Source organism: Triticum dicoccoides, chromosome 3A, assembly GCF_002162155.2.
Source record: "Triticum dicoccoides isolate Atlit2015 ecotype Zavitan chromosome 3A, WEW_v2.0, whole genome shotgun sequence".
NCBI lineage: Eukaryota > Viridiplantae > Streptophyta > Magnoliopsida > Poales > Poaceae > Triticum > Triticum dicoccoides.
This window is the reverse complement of record NC_041384.1, coordinates 411,165,640-411,183,692: the sequence shown is the minus strand read 5'-3', so window position 1 is coordinate 411,183,692 and position 18,053 is coordinate 411,165,640. Positions and strand designations below refer to the sequence as shown.

Below are 18,053 nucleotides of genomic sequence, written 5' to 3'. Positions count from 1 at the left end.
AATCTTCTACATGGTGTAAGCGTATAGGTTAAAGTAGCAGATCCCCTTTCTACGATGCCCCTGGTGCACCTTATATAGCTCTGGTTATGGAGAAGAACTCCATTACAGTGCATGAGGGCATATAACGATACGATTTAAATGTGGTGTTCACCTTTCATCTTGTTCTATGTCGCAAAATGCTTCCATTTCCTTACATGGGATGGCCTTTAGGCTCTGGGGAGCATATGATCCCTGATGAAGAGTAAATTCAAAATAAATAGTAAATAAATTTTACAAATTCTAGTTTTTTTAGATGTTCGTGTTGGTGTAACAAGCACGCTTACAATTTTTATGCGAAACGGGATAACAGTGCTACGTCGACGAAAAAACAAAAATAAGTATACATTTAGAGATAACATTTGGCGTTTGATTTGTTATTTTCACACAGGTCAAAATGCTTAAGTTTTCCACCTAAAAATTTGCAGGTAACATTTGGGTGTAACAATGAACACATCTATTTTTTCCAAAAAAAAATTGACATTTGTAAAATACATTTTTGGCAAGCAGGAGCACATGCTCCCTAGAGCCAAACCGAATTTCCTTATGTAGTGTACTCTTGATGAATATTCTGAATAAATAAATAAATAAATAAATAACTGAAGTTTCCCAAAAAATACATTTCATATGCTCCTGGTGTGAACAGTAAAATAAATAAAATATAAAAATAATTCAAAATATTCTGAATTATTTTTGTGGCATACTTTAAGAAATATTTGTTGTGCATGCAAAATTTTATCACGAAATGACATTGTTGGAAGGCGTGGTAAAAAAGACAAAATCAATGCTCTGAAAAATGTTACATTCAAATGCATTTTGGAGATCTCATTTTGTCTTTTTTGCCACGACTTTCACCAATGTGATTTCATGATGAAATTTTACATGCACAACAAACATTTCTTAAAGTATGCCAAAAAAATTCAGAATTTTTTGAAATGTTTTTATATTTTATTTATTTTATTGTTCACACCAGGATATGAGCACAGATGTAGAAAGGTACTTTCGTTCACCTTTCGTCCTTGTAGCGTACTCTTGATGAAAGTATTTTCGTAGGCGATGGGGTTCTCTTTGGGTTGATGCGATCATCGGAGTGGTGATGCGGGCAAGACCATAGATAATTTGATTTATCAACGGCAAAAGTAATAAACGTGTTAAAAAATAATTCAATAAAAAGGGTTAAATTTACACGAACAAAAAACTGATTTTATCACTAACAAACCTGTCAGAACTAAAGTAACAAACGTTGGGATTTCGAAACCCAAGTAACCACAACCTTGCTCCAGTAACGGGTCAAAGAAGCACGATTAAAATTGGCAACCACACCATTCAGAAAAAATCTGGCAACCGCGCACCACATATCCAGAATAAGTAGTTAAGGCAGGCACTCAAGTTACTGGAGCAAGGCGGGATAAAGAACACAGTTAAGGTAAAAATGACGTCTCAGTGATGCAGCCAAGGTAATCGTGTTCTCAAAGTAATGTTAAACCTCAACGAGAATGAACAAACTGCAACAAGATCACAACTCTATCACAAGAGCAGGGACAGTGTCTGCTCATTTCTTTGTAGCAGCCTGGCCGATAAATTTGGTAAGAACATAGCAATCTGGTGGAGTGATGTTCGTATAGTAATTATGTATCGTCTCTGTTATTTCGAAACCAAACTTCTTGTAGAAAGCAATGGCATCGTCGTTGTTTGTCTGAACGTGTAAGTATATCTCCGAGATGTTCTGCTTCGCACAGAGATCAAAAACATGGTTCAGCAGCTTTGTTCCTGTCAAAATAAAAAAGAATCAAATGTAAGGCAGCACAGCTCATATTACTGCTACTCTTAAAAAACAGCTTTACTGCTACTCTTAAAAACAGCTCGTGTTGTTGCCAAAAACAAACTGTTATTTTCTGTTTGTAAAAAATAGTTTCAAAAGAGCAAAAGTATATAAGGTGTATATCAAGCTCAAGAAGTTCACAACAAGTTGATATTTCATATTCATTCAACTAGCATTCATTCTTTTGAGAGCAGTGTTACAGTAGCAGTACCAAACAAAACCTGCCGCAGTGTAGTCCCCTCATAATTTCTTTTTATCAAACATCACGTTCCTAATAGTCTTTAGATGATCATATGAACATTTCCCTGAGAACAAACTCAAAATTCTTGACAGCATGTGTTGTGAAATGAGGCCAGACCGCCAGAGTATATTTTAAATTGAATTCTGTAAACTCCCGAAATTCTCATTTACCATCAATGGAATCATATTAACAACAGGATACTATATTGGCAGCCAATAGTGCAGTGTGGGAAATGGTGTAGCCTAACATTTAGAGGACTCTTCCCGCCAAAAAAAAAAACATTTAGAGGACTCTGAAGCCTATTAACAAACAACAGGTTATGAATAACTGCTGGGCTAACCACATGTGCTACCCGGTCACTGGGAGCAGAACGGACATACTAACTTACTATCATCTGATAGTAGCACCAATGGGGCAGTGGTCTAAAAGAAGCATGATAGTGAAGCGATTGCTCAAAGTATGATGAGGCAGCCCATGATGTTTATTGCACAATGATCTTTAACATTATTCTTCCTAGACTTAGAAGTCACGGGTATTTCACCTGGATACAAAAGAGCAATCTAGCGTGCAGATGTGTTAACATGGGCTAAAGTAAGAATGAGTGGCAACATTGCCGGCTCATTATTTTTCACTGGTTTTTCCTGTGCTGATACAGGTATTCTTTCAGAACTTACACTAGATAAACAGCTACGGTAATTATTTATAAGCAAGCTTTATAGAATAATATAGGTACATGCTTAAATCATTTCCACGAGGTTTTTTTAAAACAGCAAGTTATCACTTGGACATCATGAAAGGACATACACCATGTCCTAGAGGACATAACATGGTAAGAGTATCATTACACTCCAATTTCATGAGCACATATGGCACAACCGCCTACCCACAATCCTTAACACCACATTAGTTTAAATGCATAATGCATTTTGTGGCAACCCACCCCTTCGTAACTTTATAACGCTTACGGCGTTATTGCAAGGCGACTTCATAGACACACCCTAACCTGGTCTGACAGCAAGTTAAATCACCCATTACAACCAATTTAGTAGCACAGTGCTCCCTTTAATGTTCCCATGGGAATAAGATTAACCCAATGGACACTCAAATGCCAAAATACAACAAAACGTGGTATGTAAGCAACAACACTTTTCAGAAACCTGGTAGCATCAGTTGATTCTTGGAGGAGCGGATTCAAGCTTGACTTTGGTTTATTAACCCATAGAACAAAAGCTGACCTAAGGCCAGCCATTCTCTCTGCTGAAAAGTCTCTTAACTAGCTTGCACTACTCCCTGTCTTGTGATTTGGCTGCCAACTGGCAAGGCCTGCACTTATTGCCCTTTGATTGTAACCTTCCTAGATGGTGCAGGCTGTCATAGGTTGTCCAAGCATTTTATCACGTAACCTTGTAACGGTAGGGAGTAGAAAAGCTGGAGAGGACTTGTGGGAGGGAGAGGAGAAGCTGGCAGAGACTCAAACAGAAGAAGCATAGCTGCTGCTGGCACATACAGCAGAACAGAGCAGAGAGCAGGAGCTGAAGAAGAGGGAGGCTAGGGAGAGGAAAAGCTGGGGAAGACTCGTGGAGGGAGAGGAGAAGCTGGCAGAGACTCAAAAGAAGAAGCATAGCTGCTGCTGGCAATGCCGCACCCACGCAGACCTGGAAGCAACAAAGCTCTGCAATAACGGGGATGGCACAAGGAGGTGGCGCCCCAAGCCAGAACCAGATTTTTTTTTTTCTGCTCCACTCTCACCTTGTTCTGTCCCTCTCTCCTCACCCGCTTTTCCTTCCCACCTCCTTCTACATAGTTCAAGGAAGAAGGCCCAAGGTTTCCTTCCCCACTGTTTTTTTCCTTTCCACGCCCCTGCTTCTCCCCTCCCGCTCCTGCTTCTCCTTCCCGTGTGTGCCTACTCAGAAAGCATATGGCATCGAAAATCAGCTTAAGGCGCCGCCCACCTTGTCAATTGGACGCCATGGCCCTATGGTGGACGCACAGGCAACTTCTATTGTGAGGGTCAATGTGCTTGGTCCGGAGGGTTGTCACAGTGGTATTATTATTGATGTTATGGCAGTGACACATCAACAGAAAACTCTGGGCACATTGATTCAATTGAGATGGTGGCAGAAGCATGATCAATCACCGTTCATTGCTTGAGTGAAAAATAGGTTGCAAGATAAATGCAGTACCTACAACTATTCAACAATTACATTTTAATTCACAATTTCAGCAATCAGGTAAGAAGGTGCACATGTTATCCTACTTGTGAGGCATATCTAGATCTCACGCCCAACAGGGTGATCTCTTCTCATAACCAAAAATGAATTTAGGTAGGGAAAATTCTCACCAAGACCAAGACCACGGTAGGGCGCCAATACACCCAGAGTCATGATATAAACACGGACGACCCCTCCTTCCTTCTTCTCCAGGCGACAAGCGATTGCTCCAACACATATATCACTATAGTAAGCTACAAACACAGAAAGGAAAAAAAGAAGAGTCAGACAATAGCACCAGCAGCAACATGTTTTCTCATCTCATAGACGAAATCAGCCAAACCCAGCAGACGAATCAATATAACAGCGAATCCGGGAAACATCCCCAGCACAATACCATAGCTACCTACCCACGCTCTCCAACTCTCCAAGATCTTCTATGGCCAAAGAATTATTTTTACAGATCAAATCCACATCCGCATTTGCACGTCCCCATTCCAAAATCTAAATTCCTAATGGCGGTTTCTTCCCCAATCTGGTAGCAAGTTATAAATTGTTTTCTGCCTTCTGTCTGCAGATCCGAGAACTGAGATAGATACAACCCCAATCCCAATCCCAATCCCAATACAATGGAAGACCGGATGAGGTATGGAACCGGTCCCGGCGGCGCGAGGTAGGGATTAGAACAAGATTGGAAGAGACGGGTGGGAGCGCGCTCACCGAGCTTGGAGAAGTCCTTGGAGGCGATGGCGTCCTGGTAGTATTTGTCGTTGTAGCGGACGGGGAAGAGCGCCATGTTGAGCTTCTTGAGCTGCATCACGTTCTTGTCCCGCAGGCCGTCCAGGGACGTCCGGGCGACGCCGCTGCTCTTCTCCTTGCTCCCACCTGCCTCTCCTTCCCCAGCGCCCATCCTCCAAGCACTATTGCCGTCCCTCGCCCTCGCTCTCTTCGTCGCCTCTCTCGAGACTCGAAAGTTTGCGTGCGATGCGACCACGGCGGCGGGTGCGACTCGCGACCAAAACCCTTCCGCTCTTTAGCTGTTTTCGCTACTTCTTCCCGTTCTCGCTGACCCGTCGGGCCTACGGCGTTCTCACCGACCGCGGGTGGGTGGTGGGCTACAAGCCAGGCCTTTCGCTTGCGTGCCCTTGCAAGTTGCAACCAAAGGTATATCCGACGCTCACTCGAACACATATAGAAGCAACTTTAACGGGACGACCTAAGACGATTTTGTTCGCTTTTTATCTATTTGGATTGGTCGTCTGCCGGTGTCCGTTTTGTTTTTGATATAAGTTGGCAGCACGCTCAACGCGTCGATCTATATGTGCCGGCTGGCTGCCCAATTTTACATTAATAATTTGCATTCAAACATATTGTCAAATAAATCGAATAAAAATAATACTTATATAGTTTTACAAGCCGAATACAAATAAAAATGTTTCACATAATTTTGCAAACGAATAAAAGAAGATACATCTATTGGTTGTCAACATGAGCCCACATATACTCAACCAAATCATTTTGCAGTTGCACGTGAGTTTTCCAATCGCGCATGTTTTGATGAAATTGGGTGAACTGTTCAAACGTTGCCGCTACTCCATGCTCAGACACAATATTTTCTCTCTGAAACTGAAACCCTTGATCGTACAGACGTTCCGGACGCTCGTCTTCTACGATCATATTATGCATGATCACACAAGCAGTCATCACCTCCCAGAGTTTCTGCGTGCTTCAAGTATTAGCAGGATATCGAACGATGCCCCATCGAGATTGCAAAACACCAAAGGCACGCTCGACATCCTTCCTAGCACTCTCTTGCTCTTGGGCAAATCTTTTCCTCTTCTCTCTGACAGGGTTGGGTATTATCTTGACAATAGCGGTCCACTGAGGATAGATACCGTCACCCAAGTAGTATCCTTTGTCGTAGTTGTGGCCGCTGACAGTAAAGTTCACCGGTGGGCTGTTGCCTTCGGCAAGCCTAGCAAACACCGGCGAGCACTGAAGCACGTTGATATCATTATGTGATCCAGCCATGCCAAAGAAAGAGTGCCAGATCCAGAGATCTTGAGACGCCACAGCCTCTAGTATGACGGTGCAAGCCCTGACATGTCCCTTATACTGCCCTTGCCAAGTAGAAGGACAATTCTTCCACTCCAAGTGCATGCAGTCTATACTGCCAAGCATCCCTGGGAAGCCTCTTCTGGCATTCGTCGCCAACAAACGGGTTGTATCTTCAGTTGTTGGCTCTCTCAAGTACTCAGGACCAAACACATCAATAACAGCCTTGCGGAACTTATACAGGGACTCTAGGCATGTAGACTCGCTCATACGAACGTACTCGTCAATGAGATCACCGGGAACTCCGTATGCAAGCATTCAGATGGCGGCAGTGCATTTCTGATAAGAGGAGAAACCGATCTTGCCGACGACATCCTCTTTGCACTCGAAATAGTCATCATAGCCGACCATCCCATCTCTAATACGATTGAAAAGATGCCTACTCATACGGAAACGGCAGCGGAATTTTTGATGTATCAAAGTAGTCCTGCCCGCTCTCTCGGTTGCGACTCAATGCCGAAAGGTGGTTCGGAATGGAGCCACGGAACAACGGCCGCTGGCTGTTGAGGTGGTGATGGACCAACACGGCAGCCAATATCTCCTCGTCGTCGTCGAACGACGAATCGTCGGAGTCGCAAAGGAAATTGTGGAAAAAGAACTCGTCGGTGGAGTCCATTTCATACCTTGGCAAACTATCGAACAGCTTGCGGGCGTCGAAGAAGGAGACGACTAGCGAGGGGAGTCGCGGCGTGCACGGACCAACTAGTTGCCATGCTGGCGTCCGATGAGTGGGCCGACGTCCGACAAGTGGGCCAGCGTCCGACGAGTGGGCCGACGTCCGACGAGTGGGCCAGCGTCCGACGAGTGGGCTGGCGTCCGACGAGCGTGCCGGTCGGATCTGGCCAGGGTGGCGAGGCGGCTTCTTAGTCGCAGACGGCTGTGCGGTGGGGGAAGCGGCGGTAGGAAGCAGTTTGCTCCTCGGTGGCAAGACGACAGTGGCGGGCGACAGGGGAGTGGGCGGCATTGCTGGGCGGATGTGGAGGCGACGGCAACTGGTAGAGTCGCCGGCAAAAATGGGCGGCGGAGGCGGCGACGAATGAGGCGGGCGAGGGTTGCTATTGGCTGGGGGTAAGGGGGAGGCCAATGTGCCACCGACCAGTGGGCCCGGGGAGAGGAGAAGGCGAGCGTGCGTGCGTCCGTTGCGTGTCCCCGCTGACGCAAATCCGGCTCAAAAATGGGCCGGGAATGGGTCGCACATGGACGAAAAGCGGACATGTGTCCGTTTGGGTCGGTGCGTTGGGCCGCCTTTTGAGTCCGCGCCGACTCAAACAGACGGCGGCGGACGAAATGGGTCGCCCCATTAGAGTTGCTCTCAGTTCACAGAGACAATACGAAAGAAGATTATTTAAAATTAGTCGCGTATATTTCAAGTTAGGTACCAACAATCAGATAAATTACATGCAAATTGGATGATTTTCATATAAACCGGAGCACATTCATTACATCACGGACAAATTTTATTAAGAAGGGGGACCAGATCTAAACCTACCTACAGCGGTGCCCGTCGTCCAAGTCCTTGTTGTTCCCTTCCGGCAACCGCGTCCTCCATCTGTCATCTCCATGAGCGGCGGAGATAAGACTCACGAAGTGGTGCGGTCGCCTGCGAGGAAGAGTAGAGCATGGGAGACGGACCGACCCACTTGGGACTCGAGCCCCCGCCACCTTCCATGCCTTACCCATCCTTGTCAGAGTGAGCGATATGTCCGCTGTCGGTGGACGTGAGGTCCACAATGGAAGTGGAGGGGTCAGCATGTTCGTCATCCCACCGGCACGGCCAAACAACGTTTGCGGCTGGCGGCGTTCTTGTTCGCGATCGCCTACGTAGACAGCGCCGCCTCCGCGTCCGGTTGCACCGCATGTATGTTGCGAGCGGCGGCTTGAGTGCGGGCAGCCTCGTACAGTGCCTGCTGCTCGGCGATGAAGTTGGGGTTCATTGCGGCCATGGCCGACACAACTTCCTCGCTCGCGCGTGTTAGCTCCAAGATCGAAAAACGCAGGAGGTAGATGAAGAACAAAAGAAACAGATCGAAACAGAGAAGGTTTGGTACTGCCAACGTGCAGTTTTTTTGGGTCTTTATTTCACATTATATAGGGCTCAAGGAGCCGACCTCACGACCAACTCGGCCTACTATTAGTGCCCAACACGTTGTGACCCTAATCACAAACCGACCAGGTTTAAAACACACTTTATCTCTAAGAGTTTGACCCTAAAACGACTACAAACGAGACCTGAACTTTTCCTATCTTTTACAGACTCAGACACCTATCAGAACATGTGTTTACAGAGAACAGAAAACTCACATTCACCCCCTAAACATGATGTTATGACTACTTGACAGCCTTTACTCTGATCTTCTCACACATCTCTTGAAACTTCACCTTCCCAAGTGACTTCGTTAAAATGTCCGCGAGTTGATCGTTTGTATTGACATGCTCGACCTCCATCCTCCCTTCTTCCACACACTCGCGAATGTAGTGGAACTTTACATCAATGTGCTTGCTACGATCATGATGCACATGATTCTTGCACAAAGATATGGTGGATTTATTGTCAATATGTAGCTTCACTTGCTTCGGCTGTTCTCCCATCAAGTCCGCATATAATCTACTGAGCCAAACTCCCTGACACGCCGCAGCCGCTCCTGCAATGTACTCCGCTTCGCAAGAAGAAAGTGCCACTACCTTCTGCTTCTGTGACAGCCAAGAGATCAAATTTTCACCTAAGTAAAAAAACAACGCCAGTAGTACTTTTCCTGTCGTCCACGTCTGCTGCCATATCACTGTCACTATAGCCCACCAATGGTGGTCTTGCCTCTTTCTTTCTTGTGTACTTTCAGCCATATTTTAGAGTGCCCTTAACATACCTCAAAATTTGCTTCACCGCAACTAGATGTTCAGTAGTAGGGTGCTCCATGTATCTACTAACGATCCCAACAGAGTAGGCCAAATCAGCCCTTGTGTTCACCAAGTACCTTAGGCTCCCCACAATGCTTCTGTAATCTGTTGGATCAACGGCCGGCGCCTCACTCCGTTTGCTCAACTTGAGCTTAGCCTCCATAGGCGTATGTGAAGGATTGCAATCATCCATGCCATAATTCACCAGAATTTTTGTGGCATATGCCTCTTGGCACAATGTGATCCCATCTCTACTTTGATGTACCTCAATCCCAAGGTAAAAGCTTAACAAGCCTAGATCACTCATTTTGAACAATTCCTTCATCTGCTTCTTGAATCTTCCAATCTCCTTCTCACTTGCAGCAGTGATTAGGAGGTCATCAACATACACACCAATGAGTAGACGACTTGCATCTATACCTCTTTTATAGATGGCATGCTCTAGTGGACACTTCTCAAAACCAAGTGAAATCAAAGTATTATGAAGTTTAGTATTCCATGCTCTAGGGGCCTGCTTCAAACCGTACAAAGCTTTATGCAACTTATATACCTTATGTTCCTCTCCTGTCTTGACAAAACCAGTGGGTTGCTGCACATATACCTCCTCCTCTAGATCTCCATTGAGAAAGGCCGACTTCACATCCATGTGATGCAAAGACCATGACTCTTGAGCTGCTAGTGCAATCAACAACCGAACTGACTCCATCCTTGCAACCGGAGCAAAAACTTCTTCAAAATCAATGCCTTGCTGCTGTACAAACCCCTTGGCCACCAACCTTGCTTTGTGTTTCACCATTGCTCCTTGTGAATCTTTTTTAACTTTAAACACCCACTTGAGCCCAATTGCATTGTGTCCACTTGGAAGATCAACAAGACTCCATGTTTGATTTTCTTCAATTGAACCGAGCTCCTCTATCATGGGCTGCGCCAAGACTCTTCATCGTTCGCCTCTTTGAACGTGGCTGGTTCTACTTCAGAAAACAAGCAATGACTTCCTCTCTTTTGCATTCGATCTCCTCTCTTTTTCATTCGCACGGGATTAATTTTTCCGAAGAGCCTCCTTTGGATAAAGATCCAATACTCGTCGGAGCTTCGCCGGTGTTGGCGGCCTTCCCGGAGTACGCTCAGGGGACTCACGAGTCTCCCCCATCGCGCTCCCTCCCACCGTGCTTTCTGGATCATCATCATCCCTGAAATATGCAGCTTCAGAATTTTCGGCTGCCATGGCAGCGTTTCTGGGCGTCCCTGCAGATTGCATGCCAGATTTCGCTGCCACGGCAGCGTTTTTTGCTGCTGTTTCTGAACGAGCTCCAGCTGCTGATCCGTCATCTCCATCATCATCACCCCACCACGGTCCACCTCCTAGGGTAGAGGGGGAGCTGGGCAAGCCGTGGCTGGGTGTACGCGCCATGGGGGTTCCAGGTGCGCTGTCGGATCCCGGATTTCCGCCGCCATGTCCAGGATCGTCATCAACATCAAGCCCATCTTCATGTACGTCGTTGTCGTGATGGTGGCCTGCAGGATCAGTGTGATAGGATACAACAAACATGTCATCACCTCCTGTAGGATGGTCCTCCACTGCTGCGCCGTCCCAATTCCAGGCTTTTTCTTCATCAAAAACTACATCACGTGACACTTGTACTTTCTTCGTTGCTGGGTTGTAGACTCAATATGCCTTTGAACCTTGCTCATAGCCCAACAAAATTGTGGGTATACTTCTGTCGGCTAGCTTCGCGTTGTGTGCACCCAACACCTTGATATGAGCAATAGATCCAAAAGTCCGAAGATGATCAACCGAGGGTTTTCTACCGCACCATGCCTCGTACGGTGTCATTCCAACAACACTCTTTGTCGGAGCTCTATTGAGTAAATAAACAGCATTAGTCACGACTTCTCCCCAAAATCTCCCTGGTAGCTTTTTGCTTTTCAACATACTTCTGGCCATAGCTACAATGGTTTGATTTCTCCTCTCAACGACTCCGTTTTGCTGCGGAGTATAGGGTGCCGTCAAGTGCCGCTTAATCCCATGGTTCTCACAATAAGCTTTAAACTCATTAGAGGTAAATTCCCCTCCTCGGTCAGTCCTTAATGCCTTCAACTTTTCTTCAGATTCAACCTCAGCTGCAATTTTCACCTTTCTGAAAGCTTCAAGTGCCTCATCTTTGCTCCTCAACAAGACCAACCACATATACCTGCTGTAGTCATCTACTATGAGCAAAAAATACTTCTTCCCGGATGGGGTAGCCGGAGTAATGGGTCCACATAAATCACCATGAACCAGCTCCAAAACTTTTGAAGCTCTAAATTTTGCTTCTCTCGGGAACGCACCTCGGCGTTGCTTGCGAACTAAACATCCAGTGCAAAGCTGATCAACATGATCAATCATGGGCAGTCCACTCACCATCTGTTGCTTTCCCAATTTCCTCAATGCATGAAAATTCAAGTGACCAAAACGTGAGTGCCACTTCCACGCTGTTTCGTCAAACTTTGCTAGCAAACACACCGGCTGTGCCTTGTCCAAATTCAGGACATACATTCTGTTCTGAGACCTCTTCACACGCATCATGAGATTTCTTTGACGATCATAGCCCCACAAATATCCATCTTCGAGCACAATTTTGCAGCCCCTCTCTTCGAGCTGTCCCAAACTAATTATGTTCGTCTTTAGCATGGGAATGTAATAAACATCTGTGCGAATCTTGGGCTCACCACTCTTTGCTTCGAAGACCATCGTGCCTCTCCCTAAGATTGGCACTGTTTTGCCGTCACCGAACCTGACCGTCCCTCCAACAGTCATGCTTAGCTCGCTGAATTGGGTCCTATCCCCCGACATATGGTTGCTTGCGCCCGTATCAAGGTACCAAAAAATTTCGGCCCTCTTCTCTTCTTCCTCGTGGAGATAAATTTTCTTCTCCACAAGTGCAACGGTTTCAGCTACTTGCATCTGTACGTCCACCTCTGGAAACTCACAAATTTCACACAGCAGCATGTTGGCTTGATCATCATCAATGTCACCCTTCTTCGCGATATATGACTGCTCCTTCGCTGGCTTCCTACACTCAGACTTGAAGTGCCCCATGATGCCACAATTATAACACTTGATCTTGCGCTTATCGAACTTCTTCTTCTTTGGAGCGCTGTCCCCCGCGTTCCTCTTATTCTGTTCTTTTGGCGCATGATCTTGGCGAGTATTGCTTGAGCCCTCGCCAGCCTTCTTCTCCCTTGCAATCAACAATTGCCACTGCGCCCTCGTGAGCATGACTTGCTCGTTGTCCCTAGCATCACCGAGGCTATGGCGCATCCTCTCATCATGAGCTTTGTAGCGGCCAACGAGGTCATCGACCATCAATGTAGTCAGGTCAACACACTGCTCAATTGCCGTCACGATCTGCATGTAACGGGGATGAGCAGCGCGCAAGAATCTCCTGACCACTGAAGTCTCCGTCAGGTTTTCTCCAAGTGCGCGGATTCCATTGACCAACATCATCACCCGTGAAGCAAAAGCATCCATGGTTTCATCGTCAGTCATCACAAGCGTTTCATAATTCCTCAAAAGAGTTTGCAGATTCGCTTGCCTGACACGGGTATGCCCCTCGAAGAGCAGCTTCAAGGTAACCCATGCCTCCTTCACCGTTTCCTTGGCGATGATATGCTGAAGAACGTCCATCGGCATCACCGAATAGAGCATCGTTGCTGCCTGCCTGTCCTTGTAGTGCTCAGTGCCGTCCTTCTTGTAGGCATTGCCGCCGGGGTCGACGACAACCCACAATTCAGCGGCTCGTAGGGCACACTCCATTAGAGCCTTCCAAACCCCAAAGTTCTCCCGATCAAAACGAGGGTATGACGTCCCGGGTATGACAATTGCTTTAGCCGCCCCGAAACTTTCTGCTGCAGCCCTCTGCTTGTTCAAGTCGTTGTCCACCATGATCACCGAGTACTAGGTGATCACAACGAGGCTCTGATGCCACGTGTTAGCTCCAAGATCGAAAAACGCAGGAGGTAGATGAAGAACAAAAGAAACAGATCGAAACAGAGAAGGTTTGGTACTGCCAACGTGTAGATTTTTTTGGGTCTTTATTTCACATTATATAGGGCTCAAGGAGCCGACCTCACGACCAACTCGGCCTACTATTCATGCCCAACACGTCGTGACCCTGATCACAAACCGGCCAGGTTTAAAACACACTTTATCTGTAAGAGTTTGACCATAAAGCGACTTTAAATGAGACCTGAACTTTTCCTATCTTTTACAGACTCAGACACCTATCAGAACATGTGTTTACAGAGAACAGAAAACTCACAGCGCGCTCCCCATAGATTTGGCCCTCCGTCAGCTGGTGCTGCTCAAGGAGGAACATGTTGTAGCATTGTTCCTCCCGCGCCTGCCAGAACAACGACATAGGCGCAGGCGCTAGGTGCTCCTCGGCCATGGCAACATTGAAGTGCGCTTGTGCCTGCTCCATCGTTGAGCCGGCATGCACCGGTGCGGGCTCCAGTGCGGAGTCTTCATCGGAGCCAGTCCCATCATGGGCTCGTCGTCGGAGACCTTCAGAGAGTTGGCCGACATGCCGGCCTCTATCCATTTGGCACGGTGGCTCCGCCAAGCGGCCGCAAGGGTGGCCACCTCATGCTTCTGCTTCGTCGAGAAACTCTCCCACATAGCGTTCCTGCTCACGGTCGTGGCGGATGTGATGCACGGAAGGAAGATGCGGTATGGATGGGTTGTGGTGTGTTGTGAGACGGTGTAGCCCCTTTAAATAGTGGATGCAACTGAGGCCAAGCGTCTGGGCGTGTCAACATGCAGGCGCCAGAGTTGGTTTCTTGGCCGGTGATCCTGTTTAAAGGCGGAAGACGAAGGAATGGGCATTGAACGGGTGTGGTAGATATCTACCCCGTCCAGTAAACGTCTCTCCGATGTTGAACAAGCATGAAAACCGAATACATGGCCCGGGCGGCTGATACGTCTCTGTCATATCTATAATTTTTATTGTTTCATGCCAGTATTATACAACTTTCGTATATTTTTGGCAACTTTTTATACTATTTTTGGGACTAACATATTGATCCAGTGCACAGTGTCAGTTCCTATTTGTTGCATGTTTTTTATTTCATAGAAAATCCATATCAAACGCGGTCCAAACGCGATAAAAACTTACGGAGATTTATTTGGAACATATGTGAATTTTGGGAATTGGAATCAACGTGAGATGATGCCCGAGTGGGGTGTCATGGTTCTAAGACTGACAGTAGAATATGGGGGTAGGAATGTAGAGGCAAGATCCTAGCTATGGAGGAGTTGTACACGCGAGTTTTACGAGTTCGGGCCCTTCTCGGAGGAAGTAAAAGCCCTATGTCTCGGAGCCCGGAGGCGGTCGATTGGATTATATGCGTGTGTGTTACAGGGGGTGCGAACCCTTGTCCCAGAGGAGGGGGTGGCTTATATAGAGTGCGCCAGGACCCTGCTCCCCTCCGTTAAACAAGGTTCGATGTTCATAAAGGAGGAGCGTTACTGGTAACGTCTGAAGTAAAGTGCTACAAATGTCCATAAAGCTATGACTTAAACCCCGACCGTTGCGGAGTGAAGGGCTTCTCATCTTCTGGTGGTCGAGTGTCTTCAAGGTGGTCGAGTGAACACATCTTCATGGTCGAGTGGATGATGGTTTCTCTTCGACTGCTTCTGATTCTTTGTAGAGATGTCCTTGGGGAGGGTATGTTGGGCAGATCCATGACCCTACCCTAGGTACATAGCTTCATCATTAGCCCCCGAATGGATCAGGGTTTGAGTGAGGAAGGAGTTGAGAACACTTCCGACTCATTCTTTGTGCTATGAGTATATCTTGTTCTGGAACAATGAACTGAGGAGACGGCGTCGGCTCCTTTTTCAGTCGCCTTGGTCCATTCTTGGTTTTTGTCGAGTGAATTTTCATGGTAGAATTCCGAATGATAATGTAGAGGGCGTTTTCAGTCTGGCAAGTTGCTCTGCTCTCCACGGATTTCGCGGGATTCAAATTTTGGGAAGCGCGCCAGACGGGCGAGACCATGGTAATCGGGATGGGTTAGGCAAGTCTCCTTGATCTCCGTGCCACCTTTTTCGCCACGTACTGCGCGCGTGACTGTTGCGGGATTTATTTAGATTGTCTGGGTCCACCAGTCAGTCACTCGGGGAACGACCTTATAAAAGGCACCGGACCAGGCCTCTGCCCCGTGCGCTCCCATTCTCTTTTCTTCTTCCTCCGACCTCTCTGCCACGCTCGCTTCTGCTCTCGTCGCCGGACCCTCGTTCGAACTCGATCCGTCGCCATGGGGAAAGAGAAGATGGTGGCGCTGGAGCGCGCGAAGAAGGCGACCGCGAAGGCGAAGGGCAAGCGGACCAGCCGGGGCGGATCCTCGTCGAGATCCGGCCTGCCGCCGGGCTGGATCCAGGGCGACTGGATCCGCTCGACGATCAGCCAGGACGACCTCGACGACCTGGTGGAGGGGGGACTGATCCCCCACAAGTCGGCATGACTCCCGGGGAACGAGTCTAAGCCGCAGCCATGGGAGGGTGAGTGCATTCTGTTGGGGAACGTAGTAATTTCAAAACAAATCCTACGCACACACAAGATCATGGTGATGCATAGAAACGAGAGGGGAGAGTGTTGTCTACGTATCCTCGTAGACCGGCAACGGAAGCGTTGACACAACGTAGAGGAAGTAGTCATACGTCTTCCCGATCCGACCGATCCAAGCACCGAACGTACGTCACCTCCGAGTTCTGCACACGTTCAACTCGGTGACGTCCCTCGAGCTCCGATCCAGCCGAGCGTTGAGGGAGAGTTTCATCAGCACGATGGTGTGATGATGGTGATGATGTTCTACCAACGCAGGGCTTCGCCTAAGCACCACTACGATATGGCCGAGGTGGAATATGGTGGAAGGGGGCACCGCACACGACTAAGGAACGATCACGAAGATCAACTTGTGTGTCATGGGGTGCCCCCTTGCCCCTGTATATAAAGGAGGGAGAGGGGGAGGTGCGGCCGGCCCTAGGGGTGCGCCTGGAGGAGTCCTACTCCAACCGGGAGTAGGACTCCCCCCTCTTGCCTTGTTGGAGAAGGAAAGGGGAAGGGGGAAAGAGGAAAGGGGGGCGCCCCCCTTCCTTGTCCTATTCGGACTAGGGGGGGAGGGGGCGCGCGGCCTGCCCTGGCCGGCCCTCCTCTTCTCCCTTAGGGCCCATGTAGGCCCATTAACCCCGGGGGGGGGGTCCGGTAACCCCCCGGTGCTCCGGTAAAATCCCGATTTCACCCGGAACGTTTCCGATATCCAAATATAGGCTTCCAATATATCAATCTTTATGTCTCGACCATTTCGAGACTCCTCGTCATGTCCGTAATCATATCCGGGACTCCGAACAACCTTTGGTACATCAAACACAAAAACCCTAATTACGACCGTCATCGAACTTTAAGCGTGCGGACCCTACGGGTTCGAGAACTATGTAGACATGACCGAGACACGTCTCTGGTCAATAACCAATAGCGGAACCTGGATGCTCATATTGGCTCCTACATATTCTACGAAGATCTTTATCGGTCAGACCGCATAACAACATATGTTGTTCCCTTTGTCATCGGTATGTTACTTGCCCGAGATTCGATAGTCGGTATTCCAATACCTAGTTCAATCTCGTTACCGGCAAGTCTCTTTACTCATTCCGTAATACATCATCCCGCAACTAACTCATTAGTTGCAATGGTTGCAAGGCTTGAGTGATGTGTATTACCGAGAGGGCCCAGAGATACCTCTCCGACAATCGGAGTGATACATCCTAATCTTGAAATACGCCAACCCAACAAATACCTTCGGAGACACCTGTAGAGCACCTTTATAATCACCCAGTTACGTTGTGACGTTTGGTGGCACACAAAGTGTTCCTCCGGTAAACGGGAGTTGCATAATCTCATAGTCATAGGAACATGTATAAGTTATGAAGAAAGCAATAGCAACAAACTAAACGATCAAGTGCTAAGCTAACGGAATGGGTCAAGTCAATCACATCATTCTCCTAATGATGTGATCTCGTTAATCAAATGAAAACTCACGTCTACGGTTAGGAAACATAACCATCTTCAATCAACGAGCTAGTCAAGTAGAGGCATACTAGTGACACTCTGTTTGTCTATGTATTCACATATGTATTATGTTTTCGGTTAATACAATTCTAGCATGAATAATAAACATTTATCATGATATATGGAAATAAATAATAACTTTATTATTGCCTCTAGGGCATATTTCCTTCAGTCTCCCACTTGCACTAGAGTCAATAATCTAGTTCACATCGCCATGTGATTTAACATCAATAGTTCACATCACCATGTGACCAATACCCAAAGGGTTTACTAAGGTGTGGTCATATTTTGCTTGTGAGAGAAGTTTAGTAAACGGGTTTGCCACATTCAGATCCATACATATTTTGCAAATTTCTATGTCAACAATGCTCTGCCAGAGCTACTCTAGCTAATTGCTCCCACTTTCAATATGTATCCAGATTGAGACTTAGAGTCATCTGGATAAGTGTCAAAACTTGCATCGACGTAACCCTTTACGACGAACCTTTTGTCACCTCCATAATCGAGAAACATATCCTTATTCCACTAAGGATAATTTTGACCAATGTCTAGTGATCTACTCCTAGATCACTATTGTACTCCCTTGCCAAACTCAGGGCAAGGTATACAATAGGTCTGGTACA

At 47.2% G+C, this 18,053-nt stretch overlaps 1 protein-coding gene across 1 annotated transcript; it reads right to left on the bottom strand.

Moving 5' to 3' along the window:
• Window positions 1–1,457: 1,457 nt before the first annotated feature.
• LOC119268352 (N-alpha-acetyltransferase 50-like) lies at window positions 1,458–5,341 on the bottom strand. The gene is made up of 3 exons (XM_037549962.1): window positions 5,030–5,341; window positions 4,441–4,563; window positions 1,458–1,806 (listed from the first exon to the last, which is right to left on the bottom strand). Exons 1-3 carry the CDS (start codon window positions 5,217–5,219, stop codon window positions 1,589–1,591), a joined length of 531 nt encoding a protein of 176 aa, XP_037405859.1. The 5' UTR covers window positions 5,220–5,341; the 3' UTR covers window positions 1,458–1,588.
• Window positions 5,342–18,053: the final 12,712 nt, after the last annotated feature.